The sequence below is a fragment of the Calonectris borealis genome, chromosome 19, assembly GCF_964195595.1.
Source record: "Calonectris borealis chromosome 19, bCalBor7.hap1.2, whole genome shotgun sequence".
Lineage (NCBI taxonomy): Eukaryota > Metazoa > Chordata > Aves > Procellariiformes > Procellariidae > Calonectris > Calonectris borealis.
In genome coordinates, this window is record NC_134330.1 from 9,910,854 (window position 1) to 9,924,993 (window position 14,140).

At 53.3% G+C, this 14,140-nt stretch overlaps 1 protein-coding gene across 5 annotated transcripts in view; it reads left to right on the forward strand.

Annotated features, from left to right (window-relative positions):
• Positions 1 to 14,140, forward strand: part of GTF2IRD1 (GTF2I repeat domain containing 1) — a 68,328-nt gene that overhangs the window by 50,482 nt on the left and 3,706 nt on the right. For 4 of the 5 annotated variants that reach the window (XM_075169005.1, XM_075169007.1, XM_075169002.1 and 1 more), the window contains 7 exons: positions 1,145 to 1,203; positions 1,387 to 1,452; positions 2,321 to 2,404; positions 3,374 to 3,557; positions 4,299 to 4,327; positions 9,801 to 9,848; positions 13,202 to 13,279. In XM_075169005.1, coding sequence (XP_075025106.1) covers positions 1,145 to 1,203; positions 1,387 to 1,452; positions 2,321 to 2,404; positions 3,374 to 3,557; positions 4,299 to 4,327; positions 9,801 to 9,848; positions 13,202 to 13,279 — 548 coding nt within the window. The remainder of the gene's footprint in view (positions 1 to 1,144; positions 1,204 to 1,386; positions 1,453 to 2,320; positions 2,405 to 3,373; positions 3,558 to 4,298; positions 4,328 to 9,800; positions 9,849 to 13,201; positions 13,280 to 14,140) is intronic. The other variant, XM_075169006.1, reaches the window with a different exon arrangement.

The window sequence follows — 14,140 nt, forward strand, 5'->3', positions numbered from 1 at the left end:
CGTCCCTTGGGGAGGATGCTGGGTGCTCCTGCTGCTGTGCAGTGTCCTGGGGAACATCCATCACTTGGTCACCTTCAATAAATTTGCTTGATTAGAAGCAACCAAGGATTATTGGCTTGTTGGAGCCATCCCCAAGAGGCAGCGGTGTTGTCATCTCTCCCTTGATGTCTTTTGGGGTTTTCATCCACTTTTGCAAAGGTTTGGCCACAGCAGCAGGGAGCACCCAAGGGTGGGTAAGAGACTTTAACCTTCAGGGTGCTCAGGCGTGGGGCAAGGAATGGGGCTGGGAGCCCTGGAGGGTTTTCTTATGGGAAGCGGCTCCATCCAAGGTCCAGATCTTCACATCTGTGCCTCAGCGGGATGCTGTGGGCATCAGGGAAGATGCTGCCCTTGCGCTGGGGAGCAAGGGGTGTCCACAGGAGCTGGGGGGGCTGTGAGCAGCCACGACCAATGTAACACAACAGCATTGCCCTGAAAGAGGGAATGGATCCAGCAGAAATGGATTTTAAAATGTCTTTAGGTATTTTGGGGGGTTTCTCACCCAAATGCTGACTCAGCCTCCCTTGCAGAGGAGGGAGCTGATCCAACCAACGTGGCGGGCGGCTGAAACGGAAGATAAACGTTGGGAGCGCAAAGATTTTACGGCATCAGACCAGCAGCTCCCAGGCCAGCCCGACCACGTTTTGGGGGTTCTCATCTCCCCATCCCAGACCCCTTTTTCTGTAGCGCAGCTTCAGCACAGCTCGTAACGAGCCCTGCTCTCGCCTCACTGTGCGGTTTTCGCATTAAATACCCAAGTGACAATTTTTGGGGCCAATTGTACGTTGAAAGGAGCCGTGCACGGCTTCTCCCATCCCCGAGAAACATGCAGGACCATGTCTTCTAAAAGCCTGTAACCGCTGATTTAAGCTGCTCAGCCATCGCCGGCTTAATCTCATCCCGAGGAGCGTCACATCGGCTCACTAAAGAGTCTGTCGGCATGAAAATTACTTCGGAAGTTCCCCCGCTGCATTGCAGGAGCTTTAAAATTGCGTTAGCCAGACACGGTTAGTGGTTTGTGGCTTGTCCTAGGGGATGCCGGAGCAGCGGGGTGTCGCTGGCCGGGAGCTCACTCGCATGCCCTCTGCTTCTTGCTGTTTTCCAGACCGGAGCTGCTGGCGGAGGGCGTAAAGGAGCCGGCGTCGGACAGCCCGGCAGCCAAAGGTAGGCTGCGAGACGCCCGGCAGCCGGGCCGTTAAGGACTAGGTAGGAGAGGAGTGAGAGCGTTTTCCTACAACGCGTCTCTTGCCTTCCCTCCCCACCTTGTTTTTTGGCTGGAAACCCCCTCCTGTGCGTCCCCCTCGGCGGCACCGCGAATCCTAATTCCTCTTATGTCCCCTGTCTCAGCCGCCAGCGAGAGGGACTCGAGCGAGGCGCTGCTGGAGGACGCTGTGAAGAGACAGGGCTTTCAAGGTGAGGGCCTGGAGGCATCTGGGGGAGGTTTGAGGCAGAGCCCCTGGCCCGTTGCGGGGGCTGCGCAGAGCAAACAGAGGTGGGAGGGGAGCGGCCGCGGGGCGTCAGGGCTCGGTGGGTTGGCAGAGGAGCAAGGCAAGGCAAGGATGGGAGGGAGGAGAGGACAGGAGGAGGTGGGGTGGGATGGGAGAGGATGGGAAGGACAGACAACCAGAAGACAAGATGCGCAGCCGGGGCGGGCAGTCCTGTAGGTCCAAAGAAGAGGCTGGAAGCGCTCTGGATGGTGCCCTAATTAACCAGCTTTGCTTATCTCGCCGTCTGACCTTGCGGGATGCACAGTTAAGTCCTCCAAGCCTCGGAGTTTGCCTTTTCTGGGGCTTTTTCCACCCAGGCGATGTTTGTATAAACACCGCTCCCGTCCGGCACGCACCGGCAGCCGGCACGGCGGCTCCGTCAGGGAGAGGAGCGATGGTGAGAAGCCCGTGGGCCCCGGGGGGCAAGTGCTGCCCTGCTTGAGCATCCCTTTTCCTCGGGCCACAGGGGCCTGCGAGGGTTTGTAGAGAAGGACGGAGGCTTTTCAAAGGCTTTGGCTTTTCAGAGAGGCTTTGGAGTGCGTTTTATTCTAACGCCGGTAATTATCACAACTGAATCTTCGATTTCATGCGGCTTTTATTCTTAGCAAACAGGCGGGGGGAAAAAAACATATTTCTGTTTAGATTATTTTTAAGGACTTTGAATGGCCCACTCCAGAGATTAGCTAATTGCAAGATAAGGACTTTCCTATAATTAGAAAATGGCATTACTTAAAAGTCACAGAGTGCCTTTTAATTTACCAGCAGAAGTCCATAATTGTTTCTTTATTTCACAGAAAATTATGATGCCAGGCTTTCCAGAATAGATATCGCTAACACGCTGCGGGAACAAGTCCAGGACCTGTTCAATAAGAAATATGGTGAGGAACCAGGGTGGGAGTTGGTTTTATTCCCTCCTTATCCCCTCCTAATTTTTTGCTCCCTATCCCTCCCTTACCAGGTGCTTTCTCTCGCCTCCCCCTCGAGCGGCCAGCACCTCGGAGGGCCGGGGAGGGAATGGTGGGTCTGGGAATTGGTGCTCTTTGCTGCAGGCAGCTCCCACACAGCCCGCGATGGGGAGCGTGCCGCAGCCCTTCCCGCTGCCTGCCCTCCCTGGCCACGTTTTGGTGGGTTATTTTTTTCTTTTAACCCCGCCTCTGTGAAGAACAACGACGGTAAATTCATTAGCGGAGAATTGCGGAGCTGTGGGGAGCGCGAGGGGTGGCGGGAGGTTGGGAAGGGAATAAGGAGGGGCTGTAGCGAGCACTTGCAGGAGCGTTGGGGGACGAGAAGATGCTGCTCCTCCTGTCCCCAGGGCACCTACCCGGGCTCTGCAGGGCACTCCCGAGGCCTGCCTGCCCCAGAGGCTGTTCTTTATCAAGCAAGGCAGGGAAATGCCGTTATCCCCATTTTCTAGGCAGCGGTAAGCCTTGTGCAGGTTCCTAGGTACCCGCAAAAGCAATTATTTGCAAGGCAATGTGTAGCCTCCACCCTGCAGCCAGACCTCAGAGAGGGAACATGCCTATGGAGTTATCTCCAAATAATGTGCCAAAGCAAGGAGCAGCGGCTTTCCATCCCTCCCACCGCGCTCCACGGGCATCGTCGTACAGGACGGTGCCTCTCCTCGGCCCCACCAGCTCTGCTGCACGCTCGCGGCTGCCTTGGGACCCCTCCACTCCCATCGTGGAGGTGGCCTGAAAACGTTGGTCCTTGATCTAACGCTTGACGTGGTGCCTCGAGCAGCCTGCTCATGCCATGCCCTGCTTCGGCGGGGCCGGCAATGGAGCCGGAGCCACAGTAGAAATCGCATCCTTGGTGTCCTGCTGGCTTACCGCTCGCTTCTCTCCCAGGTGAGGCCTTGGGGATTAAATACCCTGTGCAAGTGCCATACAAGCGGATCAAGAGCAATCCGGGGTCGGTGATTATAGAGGGGCTGCCCCCCGGGATCCCCTTCAGGAAGCCGTGCACCTTCGGCTCGCAGAACCTGGAGAGGATATTGGCCGTCGCCGATAAAATCAAGTTCACCGTGACGAGGTACGTGGCGAGAGGTGTCAGCCACCCCGCCGAGCAGGAGGGGAGAGGAGGGAGCCGACCTAAATGCACCCCCAGCTCTGCCAGCCCCATCGGGGCAGGTCTGTAAATACTATAAATGCCTCCAGCCCCCGAGACAGCTATAAAGTTGGCAACTAACGGTTCGACAGAAAGGAGGGGACCGTAAAATAGAGACTCTTGCTCTTTCCTCCTGTCTGCTACCTGGGGAGGTGCTGGTGGGAGAAGACGGTGCTTGGTGCGATGGTTGTGTGGGCAGAGAAATCCCAGCCCCTTTTCTAGGAGTCTTGAGCTAGGAGAAGCATTGCTTGGTTTATTGCTGGTGGAAGGCAGTGCTCAGGGTCCCGCAGAGAGGGCACGGTGCGAGGGGGTCCTGCGGGTTTTGCAGCCAAAGGGGATGGACACAAGCGGGAGGGGAAAGGCGCTTCATCGCTGTGTCACCGTAAGGTGAGACCGGGAAAACCAGAGGCTTTAAATGTGGCTGCATCACCCCCTGGCTGGGCCGCGCTGCCTGTCTTCTTACTGCGTGCTGCCCCAAGCAGGGCGTGTGTCCTTGGGGACCGCAGGGACGCCCTCCCCGCAGAGCTCCCGCCGGTCCCGCACCGGCGTGCGAAGGACAGGCTGATCCCTAACCCTCCCTGGGCCGCGGGAGGATGCTCAGGCCGGGCGTGTTGGCTTCCCGGTGGTGTTTCATTTTAAATCTCCTTTTTTCCTTATTTTTTACAGGCCTTTCCAAGGACTCATCCCCAAACCCGGTAAGAGATGATGCCTTTTTGCCTAAGCAATGCATTGGCCAGGTGGTTAGTGGTGGTCAGGGAGTTGTAAGCTGTGGATGGCGTGCAATAATTTTATCAGCTGGAGGCAGGTTACCCCTGACTTCACTTTCCTGGGCTTCCCACTTCGGTTTTGTTGTTGTTTGGTGCATTTGCTGAAGTTCCCCTGACCGAGGCCTCAGCGGCACCCGTTGGTACTGCCGCTGTTGCCTTGAAATGACGGCATTTTTCAAGAGCTAATCTAGGGCGGGGATCTGCGTTCTGTGTTTAGGAAAGCACCTGCTTTCTTATGCGTTTTCTTCAAGTAAATAAGTGTTGCAATGAGCTGGCAGGTTCAGTGGCGAGGGAGGGTCATGGGAAGGGGGTGATTAACCACAGGGTCTGCATCGGGCTGCAGCAGCACGGCAGCGAAAGCCCTCTCGGGCTCGTGGGCATCCCGCGGGCGGAAACACGGGGGGAGACGCGCGAGAGGGGAGGATGGGGTGTCCCGGGTGCGCTCCGAACCCAGCGGCAGAAATCACCGTCCCCGAGCCACGTCCTTCCCTGTGCATCGCTGCGGTAGCTCTGTCTCTCGCTTCTAGGCTGCCCAGAAAAGAGAGCTGCCGACAGAAACGTGGGTAAAAACCTGTCTCGGTTTTAAACGTCTGTAATTGCAACTGTTGGAAGAGCACAGATAGGTGCAAAAAACGTTGTCGTCTTTATTGATGGCTTCCCGTTTCTTTGGCCAGCTTCCATGGGGATGGCACCATTTAGGGAAGACAAATATGACAGAGAGGAAAACGTTTATATGCCCTTATTGGGAACAGCAAAAAGTTGTTAGACACCCGGGAGGGCTCTAACAAAAGGCGAACTGTCCGAGAAATTCAATCCAAGGCACGGTCCAAGGCATCCCTGCGTATGGCCCAGCCAAGTCGATGGGGAGGTCCCCTGAGGTCCACGGATTTTGGGTTTAGACCTCCTATCTTTTGGTCCTAACCAGCAAGGCTCCGGCTCGCATCGGCCGGGTCTTAAACGAGCCCTCGGTGAAATGCGAGTTTTGCAGAACTCTGGTTTTCCACAGAATTACGTGGCTATAACGCCGGAGTGAGCCAAGGACGTATCCGCTCCTCCAGCCACATCTTGTCTTCCCATTCCTCCGCCGTAATCGGTATAATTACATTAAGAGACGCTGATCTGACACAAATCACACCATTAACAAAGGAGCACATCAGAAGGCAAATACTTCAACCTGCCAGCTGGCTTGGAAACACAGCCTGATAAATAGAGATGTAGAAGAAATTGATTTTCTTTTCGATGCACAACATTACTTTTTTTTCCTCTTTCTCCAGCTGAACGCTCCCACCACGGGCTGGCCCGTGCTAGCACAAACCCAAAGACATATTTTATTCTGTGTATTGTGGTACCCGAGCGGGCTCGGGAGGAGGTCGCGGCATCCCTGCCGGGCTCGGGGCTTCGCGCGCTCTCCTCCCACGGGGGTTTTAAATAAGATCAGTCGCAGGTGAGGGGTTTTCTTACTTGACATCTCAATTTGTTATAGACTATTTCATAGATTTGCTAAATCTCCGGAGACAATTCCAGGACTTAGAATTATTTTCTAGTAGTCAGACTGCCACCGGCATGTCTCCTTGAGAAAAAGGCTATTTGTATTTTGCCCCCGAAAAATCCCCGTTGACAGCAATTAACCTCTCCTCCGCTTTTCCACCCCATTACACCAAAGTGGATGGTGGCAACACAGTGGTACATTCATTGTCTTGGCTTTGATTGCTTTTTATCTGCCTTAACAAAATTAATGATTTCCAACTAGCCATAGATCATTAAAAATTTAAATTTAAGAGTGTTCTTTTTACCTCAATCTTGTGTAGTAAAGCCCCGCCATGTAAAATGAAGGGCAGCCGCAGAAGTGCATGCTTGGCATTAAAACAAAATCAATGAAAATCACTTTTATTTCGCAGAGGAGCGTTAAAGTGAAAGCAGTAGTTACTCCCAAGCAGGATGGCATTGCAAAGGCATCTAAAAGCTGGAAAGCCCAGGAGATGACTGTATAAATATAAGGGAGGTTATGTTTTTTGTGGATCATTTTGGCCAAAAATTACATGAAAAATTTACCTTTTAAGGGAAAAGGGAAATTTAACATAAGCATTTTTTTTTAATTATTTTGGGGTGATTTTAGTTGCCTTTAGGTTAAATTACAGGGTTTAATTTGCTTTAAACAAGCTGTGCACCTCCTGCATTGCAAAGAGCATCCCAGATAACTGCAGGACAGCGGAGGACCGGCCTCCTTATCTCTCTCTTTTGGGGACACCCATTTTTTAAGTGCGACAGAAACGGATAAAAGGATTTCAATATCATCTGAGCGCCAAGCATGCTTTTTCTCAAGATTATCTGTAATTTCTCTGTCGAGATGGTATCTCCCCCCTAATGGGTCGCAGTGGGGGGTGAGGCTGCCGGCGCAGAGGCGGCTGGAGGGGGGTGCGTGCCGGCAGGGATGCAGTTTGCAGAAGAAAGTGGGGTTTTGGGGGGAATGAGGCTGGTTTTTGGAAAAATAAAGTTGGCTGCAACCTCCTTCTGCAGTGCGGATTTGCAGCCTTTCGAAGGTGGGACGATGGCCCCGAGGTCACTGGTGCCTCTACCAGCACTTTACCTGCGTGGCTTTAATCCAGGAGCACAACCCTCCTGGTGTCCTGAGGTCTTCCTTTTGATTTCTAATTTTTTTTCTCCCCGCCACTGGTATCTGCTCTGCAAAAAAGATCTTCAAAACCCCTTTTTCAAAGCAGAATGATTTCTCGGCACTAAAACAGAAGTGGGAGAGCAGGGGTGAAGCTCCAGTGCTATAAACTCAGCACTTATCCTTTCTTTTCTTCTTTTCCTGAGGCACAGAGAAACAAAACAGGCTTAATTTGAGCCTTTGGAAAAAAAAAAAAATCAAGCATAAGTAATCTAGCACACACACACAAAAAAATCTTTCTGTATGTTAATTTTTATGTGCTTTGATTGAAAATGTACACCAGCTCCATCTGTCCTATTCCCCAAACTCTCTACCACCCTGATAGATTATTTCCCATACTCCAATTAATAAAGTAGGGCAGGCAGTGTTCTTTAATTAAAAAAACCACACATCCAGGCATCTTTTTATATATATTTTTTTTTTTTGTGCTGTCGTGATTAAAATCTTCTGCAAGACTTTGATATGTGCCTCATGTTGGAAACTCCTAGCAAGAAAAAAAAAGAGGAAAGCACTTGACGGGGCGATGATGAGAGCTGAGCGCATCCTGCTCCATCACCAGGTTGCTTTTCGAGGTCCGTGCTCCTCTCCCTTCACCCCCCAGCCCCGACATTCAGCCCCGGTGGGAGCAGCCGGGTTATTTTTCCTTCTAATCCGTCTTCCTGTTATCTGGGGTGAACTATTTTTTAGTGTTCAGCTGGTTAGTGGTTTTAGTCTGAAGGTGGAAAATCAAGCAGGTAGTGTGAGTAGCTGTGGAGCTTCAAAGCCTGTTTTTAAGCACCTCCGTGATTCCAAGCACCTTTTTCTTTGCCTATTTTTTGTCTCCTTTTCCCTTTTGCCTGCATGTGTGGCATCCTCATGCCAATGGGAAGGCAGCACCGTCACCCAGCTCATCCCATTTGCTTTGCTTTTGCCTCCCTCCTGCTCCCCGCCAGCCTCATATCCTGACGTGTCCTTCAGAGATCCCAAAACCCCCTTTTTTCAGGGTGCTCATCGAGGTGGGTGCTGCTCCATCCCACTGTGGTCCGGCACTTAGGGTTGCGCTCCGTACCACGCAGCGCAGCGGCCGTGAGCCTGGCGGGATGCCTCCCGTGGTTAAGGCTGAGCAGTACATGTGGGTTACCAGGGCAAGAAATTTTAATTATCTTTCTTAATCAGTGTGATTTCATAACGGCACCTTGAAATCTTCACCTGAAATGCTGAAAATGCCTTTGAGTTGCCGCCAACCAAATGAAACGCCATGCTGCCCTTCCGAAACCGGTTCTGATTCATATTGGAAAGCTGCTGCTGTATGCTTCTCTTCCTCGCTGCCTGCCTGCGCTCCTGCCTGCCTGCAGCCTGCCTGCGCTCCTGCCTACGCTCCTGCCTGCATTCCTCCTTGCCGGGAGCTATGCCAGGACCTTGTTCCCTCTTGGCTTGGACTCTAGCTTGGCTTTCCCAGCGCCGCCGTGACCCATCCGCACCTCTCCCCCTTTGCATTGCGTATTTGCCTTAACATTTTGCACGGTGGGTGCTGCCTGCGGGGTGCCTGCACAGGCAGGGTGTCACCCAGCGATTCGGGGGACAAGGCGACGGGCAGCATCACTTATTTTCCAGCTGGGTCCTGCTGCGTGGCAGCGAGCGGCGGTGCTGCAGCCGCCGGCCGCTTATGGCAGGATTTGTCCTCCTGCAGCCCAGGCGGTGCAGGGTTCCGGCTCAGCACCCCGGCTCACTGTGGTTTGCACCGAAACGTCGGCGCCTGCAGCTGCGCTGTGCAAAACCCGCGATTTCTGTTCCTTCGCTGCCGTTGAACCGAAGCTCTCTCCCCGCGCAGCCGGTCGGGCCGGGGGCATCGGCAGAGCTTGTCTCCTGTGTGCTGCAATGGCTGCTTTCCTCAGCCTGCTTGAAATGTTTGATGCGTATTTTAAGCTACTTCAGATTGCTCGTACCTCTGCTCAGCAAATTCAGACACGCACCTCTGCTCTCTCCCCCCATCCCCTCCAGTTTGCCGGCGCTCGCGTGCTGCAGTTTGGCAGCAAGAGCCTCCCTGGTGCCACGACCCGCAGCCGCTGTCCCCCCCGCCGGCTCTCCCCACGGCTGCCGGCTTCGGCGTGATGAGCCGCTTCATTCCTCCTTTTGCCCATCACGCAAACCCTGGCCCTAGCCCCGTCCCTGCTGCTTTTCCCCAGGAAATTCATTTCTTTTTGATATCGCTCGTCTCTTCGGAGTCGGTGGCGGGCGCCAGCCTCTCCTTAGGGATCCCTTTTTCTCCCGTTCTCCCCCCGTTGCTGCAGAGCTGACACAGTTTCCCTGTTTGCTTTTCATCTGCTTTAACCTCAGATATTTTTTTTTCCTCCTCCGGCGTGGCCACGCACCACAACCGCTGCTGCTTCGGCACGTGCCGTAAATGCTGCAATTCGGCCGCGCGTCCCTGGGCGCGTGTGGACCTCGAGCCGCTCAGGAGTGCGGCAGAGCTCGGGGGATGCTCGCGGGCTCAAGCACATCCCAAAACGGGTCCCTGGTGCACGGTGGAGAGCCCAGCCCAGCTCACCGGGCAGTTATTTAGCTACCGAAAGCATCTCCGTGCCAAGGGGCCTCGGGACCGGAGGAATTTTAAGCTGCTAGGGACAGTGTCATCCTGGGTTTTGCTTTTGTTTGTGACCAAGAAACCAAGCTGCAGCACTCATGGCTCTCTTTTTCTTTCTCTCTCTTTTTTTTTTTTTTTTTTTTGTCTTCTTTTAACTTGCGCTGTAGCCCCTAGACGGATAACATCATTGGAAAAAGCCTACGCTGCCTTGAATGGTACGTAGCTCAGTTGATGCATCGTAGATGGTAGCAGACAAGAAATGCACTTGCGTTTTAATATAAGAATGAAAATGTCCTAAACCCCCAAATTTCAGGTATTTTTTTTTTTTTCCTTTCTGCTCTGTTTCCCTGTGATACCAAGAACTGAATGATGCAGGATGTGTTTAACAGTATTTTATTGTTGTTATTAATCCTCTCTGCATTTCTAAGCACCGTTGCTGCAGTCGCTGGGCATCGGTGCCGGTTCTGCTCCAGACAAACCGACCTGCCACGATATCCTCAGCTCATCCATGTGTCCGAGCAATTAATTTGTTAAAAAATCCACTTGCCGTTCATAAGGAGCTCTTGCACAGATTTGGGTTGGGGTTTTTTGCTTTGCTTTAACACATACTCTGGGCCAGAGCCGGTGTGCAGTCGTGTAGGCTCCGGAGATTTAACGTATATACTAATTTACAGGAGTAAAGAAGAGCTCTCCTGCCTGTATCTGCGGCAGGGCACGGCGTATCTCCGGCAGATCCAGCCTCGGTCCCGTCAGCTGGGATTCTGGGCGCCTGTCTAGATGTTAATTGCCTGCTCCCGCAAGTGTATAGCTCCGCTTTGAAAACACCCATACGTTGAGCTGATTCCAACTGTGTTTAAACCCCAGTTACTGTGGAATAGCCTCGGAAAAGTCAGCGGGTTTATGCCGGATTTACACAGGGGTGTAACTGAATTGCACCCGTGGACGCTGGAAGCGGGGGGAAGAGGCGTGTATTTATCCTCATAAGATTCAGGGCCAGATCCTGGGTGTTTCTCTGACACGACCGGGATTGCCTGAAGAAGGGACCTGAGCCGCTTTCCCGTGGGATGTGTTGGGCAGTGGCTGTTTCCCCGATGAAACAGGCTTCACGCCGGGAGTTCGGATAGCGGGGGGTTGTTACTCCGAGCGGGGTGGCTGGGTGGAGGACGTGCATCGCCTGGAGCAGCACCCCGGGATGCCGGCGGCGGCACGGGGAGGAGGAAGGCTCTGCCGGGTACCCTGCCCGGCCGTGCCGCGGCTTTGCCGAGACTGGGGCTCTGCACATGGCGTCGCGAACCCAGACAACACCGTTCTTTATCCGTGGGATACCTTGGATTTGGTTTCATTGTGTTTTCTTAAAGTCACGAGAAGAACAGGCGGTTTTGGACCCTGTTGTCCAACAGCAGCCACCTAAACCCCATTTTTAATAACCACTAAATAACGACTTGGCGTTTCGAAAAGAAACGTCGAGCTCTGACAAGTCCTGTTGGAAAAGAGCAAATGGTGCTTTCAAAACCTGACCGCTTCTACCTAAGTGCCTATGGAGGGAGCGGGGCTCCTCGCTTCAGGCAAGCAGGATCGGAAAGAAAAAAGTCAATCAACTGACTACTTTTTTTTAATTAAAAAAAAATAAAATTGATAGCACAGAGCTGAAGCCGGCAGCACGCATAAACCTGCCTTATGGGAAGGACTCAGCACGTCCCAGGGGTGCCAGCGGCTTCCTTGGGTTGATTATTTCCCAAACCCAAACGTCTAAATTCGAAGGTAGATGGAGATCCCTCGTGCCTGGAGCCGCCGGGGGACAGAGGGGCAGGTCCCCGGGAAGCGGCACCGCCAGCAGGAGCCTCCTCTCTGGCTTCTCTGTTATGCATGCTCAGTTCCAGGTTTTTTATGGCATTCGTGTCCTTGGATGGAAATTTGGGAGTCCGCAAGGTGGAAAAAAAATCCCTCGGGATCTTGTTTCTTGCGCTTGGGTCGCTCGGGGCATGAGCGGAAAGGAGAGAGTTGCTGCGTTTTTCAGTCCCAGAGAATTAAACGAGTGAGAACACTTAATTTTGGTGTTTCTTTGTCTGCTACCATCTACACATCCATACGGGTGTGTATATACAGCCCAGAAACTGAGCATCAATGACAAGGAAGTCACAGAGGGAGCCCGCAGGGTTTGCCCCCGCCGGCCTGCCGCGGCCTCGGGAGCCGCACCGCAAGGCAAGGTCTTGGTTCTTGAAATCAGAGCTCCTTGGCGACATTTATTTGGTTTTCTTCTATTTTATTTATTTTTTGCTCCATCCCTTTCAAGCTGCTTTGTTGCCATTTCTGGATTTGAAGTGCGACTTGGCCCTGAGGTTCCTTCGCAGAAACTTCTCCCTTTTTTTTTTTTCCTAGTTATATCCAGACACCACTATCATTTTCCAGGTGGAGAAGAGGCTTTTTTGAGGCCGTACCCTGCAGTAGCAGGGTGCAGAGATTTAAGGGTGGCAGCTTCTCTCCAGCACCCTCAGCAGCAGGGTGGCCGAGGCGTGTGATTTCTGCTGGGGGTGCTGAGCGCTGGGCTCTGGGGCCCCGTGCAGGGAGGCAGGGACTCGCGTCAGGTTTTCAGCTCGCGTTTAAAACAGAATTGCAAAGCTATGTGATATTGCTTAAAACCAAAATCAAAATCATGTGATTGCTCAAAATCAGAATCAAAATCACGCAATTGCTCAAAATCGAAATAAATAGCTGCAGGCTGGGGGCAGAGGGTGCTTGGGTCCCTCATGCTGAGGTTTGCAGCTCTCACCTTGATGTTTTAAATAACCGCCCTGGATTTCCACCCCGTGGTGGGCCAGCCTGGGTGAAAATGCCTGCCTTGGGTGCGGCGAGGCTCAGGGTGGTGATGCCCCCTCTCCGGGAGGGGACCCCACCGAGCCGGCCCTGCGCTGTGCACCCCGGCTGGCTCGGGGCTGGAGGAGTGACCCCGGCGAGAGGCGGACAAGGTTCATTCAGTGGGGGCTTTATACCTGCGGGGTGAAAAAGCATCAAAGGGGGCCGGCACTGACCCCCAGTTGTTTTTCCTGGAGCCCCCTGAGGATGCTGAATAGCTGGGGGAAAAAATCTACTGACATAGGCACGTGTTTGATATGAGAGAACACAGGAGAAACTGTCTGGCACGATGAGGATAATTAAAAAAGCTAGTAAAGCCAAGCTGATTATATGGCATATTATAAAACAATACTGTACTTAGGAGCCCAGCTATAAAAGTGCTATCTCATTCCTTGATATCACTTGTGGGAGCATTCGTGGCACTGAGGGCCTGAGTCTCCGTTGCTTTGCCTATTTTGTAGTCATTTACAGCACCGCAAAGTGGATGTGAAATGCTCTCAGCCGTGGCAGCGCATGGCAAATGCAGATTTGGCAGCATTTTCTAGCTACTTTGCACGGCTCTAAAAGGCGACGCGAGGTGTAAGCGCAGAGCAGCCGCCTCCGAGGTGTCCCCACGCCGCGCTGGGGCAAGGGGACAGAGACACGGTGGGATGGGTTTTCCAGGGGCTCGGAAAGAAACGGGGTATTTTATTCCCTGTCCTTTTTTGCTTTGCAGATGAGGACGATGCCAACAGGCTCGGAGAGAAGGTGATTCTCCGAGAGCAAGTGAAAGAGCTTTTCAATGAAAAATACGGTGAGTCTCCCATCTGCACGCATCGCCAAGGGGGTTTGTTTTTGCTGACAGCAGCTATAGTTAAAATTAATTCGACTGAAGGCCTCTATTTATAGGCCGAGCGCACGGCAGCCTGCTGCAGCACAGGTTTCATCCCACTGCTTCACGTTACAGCCCTTCCCCGGGGACGTTCCCGTGTCTCGCTCCTGGCAGGTGGGACCGTGACCTTCTTGTTGACAGCTCCTCCTTGGCGAGGGGAGGGAGGATGGGAAAAAAAAAACCCCCACAGCCGAGGAGCAGGATTTGTTCAGTCTGGCGTCAGCCTTTGATGTGTTTTTAACGTGTCCTGAGCCGGCGGGAGCCGTGGTGTGCGTGCGCTGAGCGTGCCTGCCCTGCGCCAGCCTGCTGGCAGGCAGCCCCTGCCCGCTCTGCCTGCCGGGCTGGGAGCAAGGCTGGAGCCACAGCCCAACGTGAGGCACGGCTGGGGAGAAGCTCGCTGGAGCCGTGGTGGAAAAGGAGGTCAGGAGACTGAAGAAGATTTGAAAATGCTGTTTGCAGGCTCCTTGTGCTGTCTAACAAACCCCTCCTTCCACCCGTCGTTGGGAAAAGGCGCAGTAGGAATAGCAGCCGGGTGAGGGGAGCGTAGGAGCCAGCCGCAGGACGCGCGGAGACCCCAGGGCTGGGCCGCAGCAGCTTGGTGGCACCCCACTGTTTGGTGCGGTGTCTCGCCTCTCTCCCCAAAATAATTGCCTGAAGGAGAAGGAAAATAGCCAAGACAATAGCAAAGCAGTGGGGAATGTCACTCCCCTCCTTTCTCAAGTCTCCCCTTGTCAAGGCTGCTTACCCTTCCCGCAAACCCTGGTTATTTTGGGTTCCCCCAGG